This window comes from Cucurbita maxima, unplaced genomic scaffold (assembly GCF_002738345.1).
Source record: "Cucurbita maxima cultivar Rimu unplaced genomic scaffold, Cmax_1.0 Cma_Scf00033, whole genome shotgun sequence".
NCBI lineage: Eukaryota > Viridiplantae > Streptophyta > Magnoliopsida > Cucurbitales > Cucurbitaceae > Cucurbita > Cucurbita maxima.
Window position 1 is genome coordinate 1,728,173 of NW_019272049.1, and position 15,759 is coordinate 1,743,931.

The following is a 15,759-nucleotide window of genomic DNA, read 5'->3' on the forward strand; positions in this document are numbered from 1 at the left end:
AAGTTTCAGTAATACAGTTCTCCCCTTTCTTTCCTTTTGTTTGTCTTTCTTGGCAATGTTGTTGATCCATTCCATAATGAGTACTGTCCACTCCACCCCACCATTCCTTCCGGCCTATTATTGATAGGGATTTGACTGATGAAGCAGCCATTCTTTGAAGAAAGCGTAATAGCTCACTGGTCTAGCTGTCCTTGTATTCTACCCTGCCCCTGAACCTATCGGTCTCATTGCTTCTCTGTTTTTCCTCCTTTAAAATCTTAAAACTAAAAAAAAACCATCTGGAGGAAAATCGTTTATACTTTATCTTAAAAATAAATACCTTTTAATTTTCAAAAATTTCATTAATACCTTTAAATTCTTTTAAAAATTTCAAAAACATTTTAATTTTTTTAATGTAAATATAAATTTAAAAAATATTCATGAATTTTAAAAAATAATATTAAAAATTAGAATTTTTTGAATTTTTTTTATAAAGATAAATGTGTTAATTCTAAAACATATCAAACATCCATTAATTAATTTGGGATTAAGTGCAAAAAAACATAATTATTTTTAAATTTTAAGGGTATTTTGGTCATTTGCTATTTTTTAAAATGTTTTTGTTATTAATTTTTAAAAAAAATCTCTACCTTTTTTTGGTCCTTCCATTATCGAGCACCCTTACACTCCTCTATAATTAATTAAAAATCGTCAAATTTTCTTAAAATTTAAAAAATGTCATTTTTGCCCTTTAGAATTTGTTTTTCCTTTCCAATCCTTCTCGAATGACACTCTAAATCCATATGAAACCTTATTAAAATTTGTTACCGTACGAGCTACGAGCTTGGTGACCCAAACAACTCAAATAAAGTTCACAACTCAACCCAACTCTAGTTTGGTTGAATTGTGTGATTGTCCTTTTCTTAATTGCTTTTTTTCTCCCGTCACAATGTATCACTAATATCGGTTATTAAGATCAAATATTTTTAATTTTCATGATAATCTTAGAAGTAAGGTAGAGTTGGGGTGGATTGTAAATCTAGTTTCGAGTTGTTCGGATTAATCCAACCAAATAAATGTCAAATTGAGAGGTGACCCATATATTTTTAGTTTTTCAAAAATTCAACATAACCCACACGAAAAAAATCTAACCCAATTCTACTATTATGGTTTGGGTTAGATAGTCCAAGACATTTTAGATGGGTCGAGATCGAGTCATATAAACACTCCAACTTTGCTCTATTTTAAAAGTTGTATACAATGTCAGATAATATTTCTTACCGGAAATGAAACTAAAAGAGAGGCTAAAAATATTTCTGGTGACCTGACGGTGAGTTTGATGAGCGGGGCGGACTCAAAATGACACCGAATTTCGTAAATGCATATCCATTTTGAACGCTAATTTTACACGTTGAAGGCCACAAAACCGTTGGTGATACCCCACAATGGCCGTTGTTCTAATTCCACTTCTCGCTCTCTTTTCAATCTCTCTTCTTCCTCCCCTTCATCTTCTTCAATCCCAGCTTTCCAACATCCACTCACTATTCTCTGAAATTCCCTTCAAACCCCACCTCTGGGTCCAATTCCAGGGAGATGATCGATTATTCAGCTTCCCTTCCCTTACTTGTAACGATCGGGAAATGGGCAATTTGGTTGGGGTTATAATGTTGTTATGCGTATAATCTGCGTGTTTTCGAGGTGGGGTTTGTGGGAATTTGGAGAGGGAGAGAATGTCGAATCTATATGGGGATTTTAACCAGAAGATTGATTATGTTTTCAAAGTTGTGTTGATCGGAGATTCGGCCGTCGGCAAAACCCAACTCCTTGCTCGATTTTCACGGAATGAATTTAGCGTTGATTCCAAAGCTACTATTGGAGTCGAGTTTCAGACTAAAACTCTTGTTGTTGATCAGAAAACAGTGAAAGCCCAGATATGGGATACTGCTGGACAAGAACGGTAAGTGCCCCTTGATTCTTTTGGGTTTCTTTCTTGTGCAAACTACTTCATTGTTCAATGTTTGGATCTGTAAAATGGATATATGTTCTTGAGCTTTGTGGTAATTGTTAGGTTGAATTAAATGAATGATTGTATGATAGAATATAGAGTCAGTTGTGTTGAGGATTGTTGGAAGAGAGTTCCACGTAGGCTAATTTAGGGAATGATCATGGGTTTTGTAGTAAAGAATATATCTCCATTGGTATGAGAATTTTTTGGGAAGCCCGAAGCAAAAACTATGAGAGCTCATGCTCAAAGTGGATAATATCATACAATTGTGGAGATTCGTGATTACTAACATGGTAATGGTATCAAAGCCTTGCCCTTAAATTATTAATGTCAATAGAATCCTCAAATGTTGAGGTGTAGTCAAAAGTGACTCAAGTGTTGAACAAAGGGTGTACTTTGTTCGAGGACTCCAAAGATGGAGTTGAGCCTCGATTAAGGAGAGGCTGTTTGAGGGCTTCATAGGCCTCGAGGGAGGCTCTATATTGTACTTTGTTCAAGGGGAGGATTGTTGGGAGAGAGTCCCACATTGGCTAATTTAGGGAATGATCGTGGGGTTATATAGAGGCCTTTTGAGGAAGCACAAAATAAAGCCATGAGAGCTTATGCTCAAAGTGGACAGTATCATACTATTATGGAGGTTTGTGATTCCTAACAGTTAGACCACAACGAGCTCGGAAGCCTCAAATAGAATTATGACTTGTATGGTTGTTGTTTAATCTGTATTCCTACGAGAATGCAGATATCTATTTGTCTACCAAGTCTTAGGAGGATATCATCCGAAGAAGTGAAACGTGGGTGTTAGATAATGATGTCTAGTTGAAGTTATTTCCTCCTCTGCTTACATTTTTCATATTGGGTTGTTGTTTATATTGTATTTAGCTGTAGCTGTTTCAGATTAAATGAAACTTCTCTGATAGGATTGGTGACCCATAGGTTCATTTTATGTTTGCTCTGAAAAGACACGAGAGAAGGAGTTGCTAGAAGCAATCTAATGTGAAAGTGAAGGGTGTGTTATGTGGGACTCGGGTAGTTCGGAGTAGTGTGGCCATCGTATGGGAATGCATATAAAAGGGGAGAGAGGTTAGCATATGTGTGAGATCCCATATCGGTTCGAGGGGGAACGAAGCATTCTTTATAAGGGTGTGGAAACTTCTCCCTAGCAGATGCGTGTTAAAAACCTTGAGGTGAAGCCTGAGATGCGTGTTAAAAACCTTAAGGTGAAGCCCGAGAAAAAAAGTTCAAAGAGAACAATATCTAGTAGCGGTGGGTTAGGTTATTCCAATATGAAAAATACTGTCATCTGGGATGTATAGCTACCCCATTTCAGCTATTGTATGGCAAACCTGCTTCTAGTCTTCTGTCTTATCAGGGACCAAACTCTTACAAAGCTGTGATGCTGCATGCTTTGGATGATATTAAGTTTCAGCTCATCAGGGTCTAGCAGATTATGAAGGGTACTGCAGACAAGCACAGATGGGACTTTACTTCTAAGACTGGGGACATGGTTTTCTTACTCTAACCTAAACGCACTAAACAATTTTTTATGTCATTTCTGTAATAGTCCAAGCCCACCGCTAGCCGATATTGTCTTCTTTAGTCTTTCCTTTTCGAGCTTCCCCTCAAGGTTTTTAAAATGCATCTGCTACGGGGAGGTTTCCACACCCTTATAAGGAATGCTTTGTTCCCCTTTCCATTCAATGTGAGATCTCACAATCCACCCCCCTTCGATGCCCAGCGTCCTCGCTAGCACTCTTTCCTTTCTCAAATCGTTGTGGGATCTCACAATTCACTCTTCTTCAAGGCTCAGCGTCCTCGCTGGCACACTGTCCGATGTCTGGCTCTAATACCATTTGTAACACCCAAGCTCACCACTAGCCGATATTGTCCTCTTTGGACTTTTCCTTTCGAACTTCCTCTCAAGGATAAAACGCGTCTGTTAGGGAGATGTTTCCATACCTTTATAAAGAATGCTTCGTTCCCCTGTTCTCCTCTCCAACGGATGAAAACATGAAACTCAATGAAAAACAGAGTTTGATATTTGGAGTTTATGTATCAACAATTCAAGTTTTCCTTTAATCCCAGTAGCTTATATATTGCAATACTTCCCATTTGTCTGCTGATATCAAAACTGACTTCTGAAATAACATGCATAAACTCGATGTCGTTATGTCATTAAGTAATGAATGTTGCTGTTAAATTTATTATAGTTCCTGAAGACATCTCGTCTTTCGCATTGCCAGGTACAGAGCAGTGACAAGTGCATACTACAGAGGTGCAGTGGGAGCGATGCTGGTTTACGATATGACGAAGCGCCAGTCATTCGATCACATGTCCCGGTGGCTGGAAGAACTAAGAGGACATGCTGACAAGAACATCGTTATAATGCTGATCGGAAACAAATGCGACTTAGGAAGCCTCAGAGCAGTGCCAACAGAAGATGCACAAGAATTTGCAGAAAGAGAGAACCTGTTCTTCATGGAGACATCAGCGCTCGAGTCGACAAACGTCGAGACTGCGTTCTTCACAATTCTAAAAGAGATTTATAGGATAATCAGCAAGAAGAGCCTTGCAGCTGGGGAAGCAATAGATATTAGTGGGAATGCGGCGCTGTTTAAAGGAACTAATATTATTGTTCCTGGACAAGACCAGGATTCTGTCAAAAAAGGGTGTTGTTTTGCTTCGTGAACTTCACATAATTCCATAATCATTTGAGTTGGGACCTTGTTTTTCTATTCCACCTTGGTTTATACTAAGAAAAATGAATTCAATGTATTACTAATTTGTATAGAGCCTGGCTTGATACCCCATGGATCTCTCTCGCTCTCTCTAATTGATTTAGGAATGTTCCGGATCAGTCTAGATCTCTCTGTCGCTTAGCTGCTGCCTTGGCTCGGGTGAGAATATGTCTAACCCCAAGAAGTAGAAGGGGAAACCTAGAGCAAGGGACAAAGACAATGTTGAAGCCGGAAGAGTCGCCACATTGGGCGAAGGAGCCAATTTTGGTAGGAAGGGCAGCGACAACTTGGTTGGTGAAGAGGCCAGTGCGGCACCCAGATTCTGAAGGTAAATCTCTGCACAAGGTTGATGGGCTTGTCGAGATTTTGTATATTTCTGAAGAGAACACTGATGAGAATCTTGAGATTAGAGTTTTTGTGAAGGATGAAAGGTTGATTGGGAAGAAAATGAGAGAGACTATATTGGCGGGAAAACCGATTGGGTTGGAAAAGGTGAGATTGTATGTACAGAGTATGACGAAAGGTGATTTGGAGGTCAATAGGGTGGAGCCGAAGAGTAATCAATCGGCTCCGTCTGTGGCAACCATGAAGACTGTCCCTGCAGCGTCAAAGCCAGTAGGGGTAGTGGAGAAGAAGATTAGAGGATTCAAAAGCCATTGAAAAGAAAAGATCTGGATTGTTAAACCGAGAGGGCTCTGATACCATAAGAATGTTTGATTAATCCACCACATCTAAATGGTGTGAAAGTTATCTTATTTATAATCAAATAAATTACAAAGATATAAAAACAGTAATAAATGGAAATATAACTCTGGTAAGAAGCAAATATAGATATTTGCATTATAATAAAATATCAAATATGATATATATGATAAACTATAATTTATTATTCAATATCCTTAACAATAAGGAACCCGAATTTTATAGCGTGATGATAATTTTTGAACTAACCCGATTTTTTAATGGGTTGTTTCGTTAATCCAACCAACTTGATTAAAGAAAGCAATTTGACTGAACTCAACCGAGTTGGGATATATTGAGAGGCACTATGAATAACAATACAATGAATGGTTGGCATGGAACGATGGCAAAACGAAGAACTGAGAGAGGACGAGGTCAATGGAAGACTAATAGGCACCCAAACACATGCTACATTATCTCAAGTGTATGGTATCATGGTGTGTGCTTGTATAAAATATATTGAAAAAATATAATTGGCTCGTAATATACAACATGCATGAGGTCGTGTGACTTCAAATCAGATACATGGTTATGATGCACATCATACTTCCATTCTTTTCAGGACATAACTTTCTTATGAGACATGTATGCAAGTACATGACATATCTTTAATTATTATCATACATGGTTAATCAATGTTTCATAAGCATAACATGATCATGGTATCATAACATACATGGGTTTAGTATTCATAAGCATAATATAATCATAATGTATAAAAGAAAATAACACGTAGATAGACCATAGAGTACATGTCATTCATACAACCAAAATATGATGTCATCATATTTAGGATATCATCATGAAAATTGAATCATTTAATTGCATTAACTAATTCAAACTTGACTCCAATTATTTTAAATTTGTTAAACCGTGGCTATATTGACCTTAAACGCTTTGGATTACATCAAAGTTCCAATTCGAGTGGCGCATGGGTTGCAATATAGGTTAGGTCAAATACGAGTCATGGGTCAGAAATGTGAGGCAAGGGTCACGTTCTAGGTCAAGTCTGGTGTTCGGGTCACATTTGTGGGCAAAACGGTCCGTGTGGTTTTGGGATGAGGCGTTGGGCACGACCAAGCGCATGTGTGGTTTGGAGGCAGAACGAGTTGGGGGACTGATACGGGCCACGTTTGCATGGGTTGTTGAGGTTATCGTCTATGCCTCTGAGCATTCGAGCCTAATGTAGTTTGGTCCGGAGCCTGTGGTTCAATGAAATTCAAAACTTTTAATTTGTGCTCACTAAATTCATTCAATTTGAATATACAAATTTCAAAGGGAAGAAATAAAATTTAATAATTATCCGAACATCAAATCATTAATATTTAAGATAATAACGGATACCTTAATCCGGTCAATTACCGACAGATCTCCTCAAACTCGATTAACACTATAATGTCAATATAAAACATAAGGACTTTATAGTCATTTCACATCAACATACCATAAGCTAAATAAAATTTAGATTGCAAAACAGAAAAAAAAGAAAAGAAAAAGATCCCGCTCGTCCAACAAATTTGAAATTCAAATTAAAAAAAAAAAAAAGAAAAAAAGAAAAGAAAAGCCACGTGTAATAAATTTAAGCAAAAAAAAAATTAAAAATGGATTTAAGTAGCGCCCAAATTTTGGCATTTGAAATCAGCCAAAAATTTCGCCTTCGTTCTAATCAGCTCCATCTTCTTCCCTCTCATTTTTCGACTGCGCGTTTTGCAGAACAGCGCCTCCCTCCAATCCGCCGCCATTGTTTTTGCTTTTTTTTAAGATTAGTTTTGGTCGAAGGACAACGAGAATACTCCATTGAAGCTCGCTGGAATCTCACGGTATGAATCAAATCCATCTTCCCTTTTTCCTTTTTTATTTTTTGTTTTACTTTTTTTGGAGAATGTAGAAATGAAATGTAGGTTTGATAGTCAGTTTTGGTTTGAAACTGAAAGATTCTGAGTTTTTTGTTACTGTAGAGTTTGATTAGGGCTTCTCTTGTTTTCTTTTTCTCTGAAATGATTGTTTTCTTGTCGTTTCCTTTTGAAGTTCCATAATGTCGGAATCAAGAGATAGATTGGAGAGGCAAGTAGATCATGCCGAGGTATTTGCTCGTTGGAGATCGGAAGGTATATTGGATGAGAAAGAAATGAGTACTAATTTGTTAGGGACTCCGATTTCTCGCGCCACAACGACGACTACAGCTCAACAAAGACCTACGAATCTGAGACGCAGTTTTGGTTCTCCCATTTCTGGTGGAATTGGGCGAAATAGATTTCTCTACAGATCTCCTGCGTTGAGCCGCGAGAATGCGGTGGCTGGGATCTCCCGGCGGAGTAGATCTCGGGGGAGGAATAGTGTGTTACCGATTTGGTACCCAAGAACTCCTCTCCGCGACATAACTGCAGTTGTGAGGGTAAATGACTAATCCCCTGTTACTTTGTTTTTGTTCTGCTAAATCTTTCAAGATTTTGTTCTGTTCTGCGTATAATTTTGTGGATTACTTGGATGTAGTATCCAGTTTATTTGATTCATATGATATATGGAAAATTCACTCTCATTGTTATTGCATATGGTCTCTGGTATTATATTGTTCTCTGATACAGTATACTTGTTTGGATTCATTCAAAATTGAATTTGCTTGATCTTCGGGAAAGATCCTTTTGATTTTCTGGTGTAGTTGTTATTCTTGTTTCTGTTTTTCAGTTGGTAGCATTAGGTTTGATTTGATTTGAATTGATTTTGGCCTGAAAATGTTAATGCATATCTCTAATTCTTTTAGTGAATTCTTAGGTTGGATCACTTTCCTTTTTCTTCAAGTTAATTAATCAATAAATTTTCAGTGCTTTTAAGCTATGTACTACCAACCTGTTTGTCTAAAAAGAAGATTCTTTTGGTTTTGTAACGTCCATGCCCAATGATTTCATATGAAACATCAACAGTCTGGATAATGAGATCCTGTCCACCATTAATTAAAGTTATCATAATGCTCCTTTTTTGGTATTAATTAATTATTTTTTTCTTTGGTTCTAATTGTTTCTTAGGCTTCATTTTCACCTGTTTTTAGAACTACTTTTTGGTGGGCTCAAATATGCTTTGGCTGGTTACTAGCATGTGTTGACTTGATACCCAATCATCATTTTGGCCCTATGTAATTTGAATGTAAAAAAATGCACATTTACAAGCCAATAATGGTTTAACATTCTGATTGAAATACATATTAACACTGGTATTATCATTAATGTACATTTACAAGCCAATAATGGTTTAACATTCTGATTGAAATACATATTAACACTGGTATTATCATTACTTGTGGAACGTGTATAATGCTTATTAAGCATGTGTTTGATACTTGTGAATGGGCCAAAACCCAAATGGGCTTACTTCATAAAATCGTGTGCTCGCTTCAGGGTGTTATTGCTGTCGGATTCCGTAGCTCAATATGTCTCCTCTAAGAAAACTATCTTCGTAATGTAAAAAAATGGATGTATAATTTTTAGAAATGTATGCTTTTTGTGTCCTTATTTTTTAGCAAATATATTATCACGGTATAATGCATCGTACCTTCACTATGCCACGTGTTTGTATTCGTGCATCATTCATCTTGAATCTTTCCAACTCTGTAAGTTGCTTCCCTCATATTTTTGCAGTCATTTGTGAAAAAATTGAAGGTAGCCTTGCTAAAACTCAATTCTAGTAAATATTATTCTTTTTTAGATTTTCCGTTCTATTTTTTTATAGGGAGGTGTTTCCACACCTTTATAAAGGAATGCTTCGTTCCTCTCTCCAACAATATGAGATCTCACGATCCACACTTCTTGGGGGCCAATATCTTGGTTGGCACATTGTCCGTTGTCTTTCTTTGATAGTATTTGTAATAGCCTAAGTCCACTCTAACAAATCTTGTCTATTGGCCAGTATAAATGGTATGAGAGTTAGACACTAGGTGATGTGCTACCGAGAACGCTGGCCCCCGAAGGGAGTGAATCGTGAGATACCACGTTGGTTGGAGAGAGAAAGGAATGAAGCATACCTTATAAGAGTGTAGAAACCTCTCTCTAGTAGACACGATTTAAATCCGTGAGGTTGATGATGATATGTACCAGACCAAAGTGAATAATATTTGTTAGGGAGGAATTGAGTTTCTTTCAATTCTCTTTAAAGCTTTGCATGTGTGCTCATGCTTTTGTATTTTTTCTTCAGATTCCCATTTTTAAAGTTTTCATCTTATTTTGCTTGATTTTGCATGTAGGCATCTCTGTATTTAGTTACTGCTTTATGCCATTCAATAGCACCCGCGTTTTTCCTAGACATTCTTTCCTAGTTTTCATTCGAGGAAAGGTTGGGCTATATTTTATCAGCAGCTTCCAGTAGTTAATTTTGACAGAATCTTATTCTTTTAATCAGGCAATTGAAAGAACGAGAGCTCGCATGAAAGAAAACAAAGGCCCAGGAAGTGATATTAGTCCTGCTCCCTCGGACGAAAGAGTTTTAGAGGCAAGCATTTTTCTGGTAACCCCAAAGGCAACCATAGGCAAAGTGCCAAAGATTCTTCGTGGAATCACAAATCAAAACGTGGGAGGGGCGGAGATTCTGACTCCCCAGAATAAGCTTTTGAACTCCATAGACAAAGTGGAGAAAGTGGTAATGGAGGAGCTGCAGAAATTGAAAAGGACAAGCAGTGCGAAGAAAGCAGAGAGGGAGAAAAGAGTTCGCACTTTAATGTCATTTCGTTGATTCAGTTCAACAAAGACACGCCCAGAATTAGGAAACGGCCACATCAAACTCCAAACTCCTTCCCCCTCTTTGCCCTCTTGGCAATGGCAATCATCAGACTCACTCAGAATTTGGATCAACCATCTGCTGATGATTGCTTTGGTCAAGAACGCTCGTTGATCAGAGGGAAGGAGAAAGAGATCATTAGAATGAATCCTTTTCATTTTTAAGAACCATCTTTGCTTTTAGATGTTTAATAAGCATTTACTATATATATATATATATAAGGCTATCTCGTTGTTGTAGGGTCTTCCATGGTTAGTTTACCACAGATATAGAGGGAGAGAGGTAAAGAATGGCCTCGTTTGGGCACTGGAAATTATGTAAATAGAAATTTTTATTCACTCTAGACTTGAAATTGTTAGACGAACCCGACTCTCCACAATGGTATGATATTGTCTACTTTGAGCATAAGCTCTCATGGCTTTGCTTTGGGCTTTCCAAAAGGTCTCATACCAATCGAGTTAGTATTTCTTACTTATAAGCCCATAATCATTCCCTAAATTAGCTGATGTGGAACTTTTATCATCTAACACCTCCCCTCGAACAAAGCACGCCTCCCTTTAATCGAGGCTCGACTCCTTTGGAGTCTTAGTCATTTTTTATTGCCTTCATACCTTCGAGAAGGCTTGACTCCTTTTTTTCTTTTCGGAGTCCTTTGTTCGACATTCGAGGATTTGCCAATCTATTGGCACGGCTAAGTTTAGGGCATTACTTTGATACCATGTTAGACGAACACGACTCTCTACAATGGTTTGATATTGTCCACTTTGAGCATAAGCTCTCATGGCTTTGCTTTGGGCTTCCCAAAAGGCCTCATACCAATGGAGTTAGTATTCTTCAGTTATAAGCCCATGGCTTTGCTTTGGGCTTCCCAAAAGGCCTCATACCAATGGAGTTAGTATTCTTCAGTTATAAGCCCATGATCATTCCCTAAATTAGTCCAATGGAGTTAGTATTCTTCAGTTATAAGCCCATGGCTTTGCTTTGGGCTTCCCAAAAGGCCTCATACCAATGGAGTTAGTATTCTTCAGTTATAAGCCCATGATCATTCCCTAAATTAGTCGACGTGGAATTTTCATCATCCAACAGAAATTTATCTTTTAAAATGTTATTGGACTCTCATCATCCAACAGAAATTTGTCTTTTAAAATGTTATTGGACTCACAGCAACTTTTAAGGGAGATTTAATTATTTACAGTTGAGTGGCGAAATGAGTAAGAATCGGAAAGTGTTAGAAATCATGGATCTCTACATTGATATATGATATTGTCCATTTTGAATATAAATTCAATTCAATGTGGGACTCTTTCCGATATGAATTAAGAAGTATCGAGAAAATGTTGTTGCAATTATCAAAGATATTTTATTAATATATTGACTTTATTTACTTAGGTTACATTTATGTCAATTATACCCTTAAAGTATGAATGTTACAACTCTATTTACCATAAATTAAGAATTTTACTACTATTGGAATGCTCATTTTGAATTTGTGTATTTGTAAGGAAACTTTGAAAATATAATAAAAGGAGCATTTGTGTTTTTTTTAGCTAATGACTAAGTTTTTTTGCAATTCTTAAGTTGTCATGTAGAATCATTCAGACTCGACATGATTAATCTTATTTATGGAGTGATTCGAATCCCAAACAAGTGTTCTTGCGTTGAGATATTTGATCAACAAGAATCATTCTGACATGATTGATCTTACTTGTGAAATGATTCGAATCTCAAACAATGTTTTTGCCTTGAGATATTCGATCGAACAAGGTAATCCGAATCTTACTCCTTATAGTGCTTCCATATCATTTGGTTTCAGAGCTTTTCATTGAGCTGATTACTTATAACCTTCCTAACAATCTTTAACGTAAAGAAGCCAACGTGTGACTCCCTTCCAACAATTCTCAACAGAGAGAACATCATTGGTGAAAGTGCTCTATTGAGCGAACGTTGACAATAAGAGAAGAAAGATAGGGGAGCAAATGGGCCCCAATAAGATACGGGAGCAAATGAGATTTAATACCCCAATAATCCTAGCTGATGATGGGTACTTAACTAATGTGTTTAAGTATCCCGCCTAGAAAGTATGTTCACAAGAATAAAACTCAAAGGAATTGAGTCAATAGGAAAAAAAAAAATAATAATAATCTAATATTTGAAAAACTACTTATATGATTAACCTAAGTCGGAGTTACTATAATGCCTTAACGCTAGCTTGAATCGGTATATTGAAGTCCAAATTCACCAAAGAAGTTCCACAACATCCTATTTTAGGATACTAAGCCACACACAACTTGAATTCTAAAGGCGGCTTGACACGAGAAGAGAAGGCACGGTTAAGGCTCAAGTCAACGCACGATTGGTAGTTCGGGCTGACGTGACTATGTCTCAGGTCGGACATGTGTATGTAGGTTGCTAGCGTTCGTGGGCGGTTTACGTGTGGGTTAGAGTGTAGATGCTAGACTAGGCCGAAGACTTTTTATAGCGACAATGCAATTCTCCTGACATCATTCTCATGGCTTGCACGACTACGTTATCATTGGTACAAGAGTGCTTTACCTATACTAAAAAAGAAAGACATTAATTACTAGAAAGGTCACACCTTTTGTGCACCTAACTGCAATGCAAAATAGAATCCATACCGGTTTCAATAATTAATGTGTCACATTAAAAGTATGCAAGCGACTATATATATATATATATATTTTGATAAATCTTAAAATTAATTTAATTTAAAAAAAATTTGTACTAAAATATATAGTATATATATTTTTTAAATAGAATTTATTATTATTATTATTATTATTATTATTTAAACCATTTTTTGCGCGATAGAATACGGAGTTGAATGGTAGTTATTTTTTCAGTAATGGAGTGAGAGTCATTTGTTTCCCTACAAGAAATAATAGATATGATAGTTTACAAAGAATGCTATCGTAGGCTTCTTATATCATTTTTCGTATGTCGGACAATCCATGTGATAAGATAAGGAATCACTACAAGGAGATTAAGATTCAGATTACCTTGTTGATCGAATATCTCAAAGCAAGAATATTGTTTGAGATTTGAATCACTCCACAAGCAAGATCGATCATGTCCAGCTTGAATGATTCTTATTGATCAAATATCTCAAACACTTGTTTGAGATTCGAATCACTCCACAAGCAAGATTGATCATGTCAAGCTTGAATGATTCTACATTCAACCTAAGCTATATAGAATTGCAAATAAACTTAGCCATTGGCTAAAGAAAGCACAAATGCTCATTTTATATATATTTTCAAGTCCCCCTATAAATGCATTCCAAGAGTGGTAACATTCATACTTAATGACTATAATTAACCATGATGTAATTGTAACCGGAAGTAAATAAAAAGTCTTAAAATACATTAATGAAATACAAGAACTATAAATTAATCCACCCAAAATTTATAACATAAAACTTCATTCTTCTTTCAGTGTGCCATGAATTGAAATATCTTTTGATAATTTCAATAATATTTTCTTCATATCTTCGTTCAAGCATATTGTATGATTGATGTCTTTTGGTCCATATCACCATGTTATTAAAAGTTCGAGACTTTTTATAACATTTTTTTATAGCTATAATGGATGTTATAACATAGTATGGAGGATAGCTTATATTCGTTGGTATGAACATATTTTATGGCATTTTTATTTTTATTTTTTATTAAAGCTATATAATATGTTTAGTATAGCTAAAATATTGTGTTATTTTAAATTTATAATAACATTTTTAACGCTATAATATAATATTAACCTTTTAATAACATTCGTTTTTCATTGTATAATTATACTTTAATAAAATTTAATTCAAGTAAAATTATGTAACAGCTTAAGCCCACCGTTAGCAAATATTGCCCACTTTAGCCCGTTATGTTTTGCCGTTAGCTTTTCGGTTTTAAGCGCGTTTGTTTCCACACCCTTATAAGTAATGTTTCGTTTCCGAGGTTTCCACACCCTTATAAGGAATGGTTCGTTCCCATCTACTGTCGATGTGGAATCTCACAGTCCACCCCTTCCAGACAAGTGTCTTCACTAGCACACTACCCATTCTCTGACTCTCATACCATTTGTACATATAGTCTTCAGTCTCATGGTTTTTAAAATGCGTCTTTTAGAGAGAGATTTCTACACTCGTATGAAGAATGATTCGTTTTCCTTTTGAATCGATGTGGGATCTCACAATTCACCTCTTGGGAGACCCAATGTACTTGCTAACCCACCACCCAGTGTCTAGCTCTGATACCATTTGTACGTATAACATCATCTCACCATTTTTAAAACATTGACGGCTGGTCGAGGTTTCCATATCTTTATAAAGAATGGTTCGTTCCCCCTTCAACTAATGTAGGGTCTCTCGAATTCTTTTATAAAGAGCGGTATCTCTTTCATTTTTGTTCATCAATCCATCTCAAACCCTCACCAACAATGTCTTCTTCTCCATCCACCTTCCTCTTAATCTTCTTCCTATTCTTCACCATTTCATTTGCAGAACTCTGCCATCCAAATGACAAGAAAGCCCTTCTCAACATCAAAAAAGCCTTCAACAATCCCTACATTCTCACCTCATGGAAGCCTGAAGAAGATTGTTGCACCTGGTACTGCGTCGAATGTGATCGGAATTCCCACCGGATCGTCTCCCTCACCATCTTCGCTGACACGAGACTCTCGGGACAAATCCCGCCGTTCGTTGGCGACCTCCCGTACCTCGAAAACCTCATGTTCCACAAGCTTCCAAATCTCACTGGCCCCATCCAACCCGCCATTGCCAAACTCCATAACCTAAAATACCTTGACCTAAGTTGGAACACTCTCACTGGTTCAATCCCAAATTTCCTCAGCTCCCTCACCAATCTCGAACTTCTCGACCTCTCTTTCAACCGACTCACCGGCTCCATCCCGAGCTCCCTCGCCAACCTCCAACGCCTTGGCACTCTCCATTTAGACCGAAACAAATTAACCGGACCGATCCCCGATTCATTCGGAAACTTCAAGGGAAAAATCCCATATCTTTATCTTTCACACAACCAACTCTCTGGGAAAATTCCAACTTCCTTCGAGAGAGTGGATTTCAATGTGATTGATTTGTCGAGGAACAGGCTCGAGGGCGATGGATCGGTGATATTCGGAGGGAAGAAGACGACGGAGATCGTCGACTTGTCGAGGAACTTGTTGGAGTTCGACATGTCGAAGGTCGTGCTTCCTCGGAGCTTGACTTGGTTGGATCTTAACCATAATAAGATCTTCGGGAAAATTCCTGTGATGGCTGTTAACTTGCAGTTGCAGCTGCTGAATGTGAGTTACAACAAGCTTTGTGGTCGGATTCCGGTCGGAGGGAAGTTGCAAAGCTTCGATGTCTACTCCTATTCTAATAACAAGTGCTTGTGTGGAAAGCCACTTGGTAAATGCAAATGACGAGGTTCGAAATCACTCCAAAACATTATCTTACGAGTTTGTTTAACTAGGAGCTTCTAAAATTTGGATTTGAAAAGCGTTTTTTTTTTTTTTTTTTTTTTT

At 37.1% G+C, this 15,759-nt stretch overlaps 4 protein-coding genes across 4 annotated transcripts in view; all 4 read left to right on the top strand.

Annotated features, from left to right (window-relative positions):
• Positions 1-1,400: 1,400 nt before the first annotated feature.
• Positions 1,401-4,788, top strand: LOC111467275 (ras-related protein RABA4d-like). The gene is made up of 2 exons (XM_023112131.1): positions 1,401-1,936; positions 4,225-4,788. The coding sequence occupies exons 1-2, from the start codon at positions 1,710-1,712 to the stop codon at positions 4,667-4,669; spliced, it is 672 nt and encodes a 223-aa protein (XP_022967899.1). The 5' UTR covers positions 1,401-1,709; the 3' UTR covers positions 4,670-4,788.
• The window catches only part of LOC111467229 (polygalacturonase inhibitor-like), a 14,195-nt gene continuing 723 nt past the window's right edge, over positions 2,288-15,759 (top strand). The window contains exons 1-3 of the mRNA XM_023112070.1: positions 2,288-2,293; positions 5,228-5,233; positions 14,632-15,742. Coding sequence (XP_022967838.1) covers positions 14,671-15,657 — 987 coding nt within the window. The 5' untranslated portion in view covers positions 2,288-2,293; positions 5,228-5,233; positions 14,632-14,670 and the 3' untranslated portion in view covers positions 15,658-15,742. The remainder of the gene's footprint in view (positions 2,294-5,227; positions 5,234-14,631; positions 15,743-15,759) is intronic.
• LOC111467298 (nuclear transcription factor Y subunit A-7-like) overlaps positions 4,802-15,759 on the top strand; it is a 20,875-nt gene continuing 9,917 nt past the window's right edge. The window contains exons 1-2 of the mRNA XM_023112166.1: positions 4,802-4,810; positions 9,495-9,502. The gene's annotated coding sequence lies outside the window, so the exon portion shown is untranslated. The remainder of the gene's footprint in view (positions 4,811-9,494; positions 9,503-15,759) is intronic.
• LOC111467270 (protein POLYCHOME-like) lies at positions 7,111-10,727 on the top strand. Its single transcript, XM_023112128.1, has 3 exons — positions 7,111-7,280; positions 7,489-7,855; positions 9,850-10,727. The coding sequence occupies exons 2-3, from the start codon at positions 7,496-7,498 to the stop codon at positions 10,177-10,179; spliced, it is 690 nt and encodes a 229-aa protein (XP_022967896.1). The 5' UTR covers positions 7,111-7,280; positions 7,489-7,495; the 3' UTR covers positions 10,180-10,727.

Excerpts from the sequence above, each read along its gene's own strand:
- LOC111467275 (XM_023112131.1), top strand. The coding sequence starts at position 1,710 with ATGTCGAATCTATATGGGGATTTTAACCAGAAGATTGATTATGTTTTC. Across the intron at positions 1,937-4,224 it reads GATACTGCTGGACAAGAACG|GTACAGAGCAGTGACAAGTG; the intron begins GTAAGTGCCCCT and ends TCGCATTGCCAG.
- LOC111467270 (XM_023112128.1), top strand. The coding sequence starts at position 7,496 with ATGTCGGAATCAAGAGATAGATTGGAGAGGCAAGTAGATCATGCCGAG. Across the intron at positions 7,856-9,849 it reads ACATAACTGCAGTTGTGAGG|GCAATTGAAAGAACGAGAGC; the intron begins GTAAATGACTAA and ends TCTTTTAATCAG.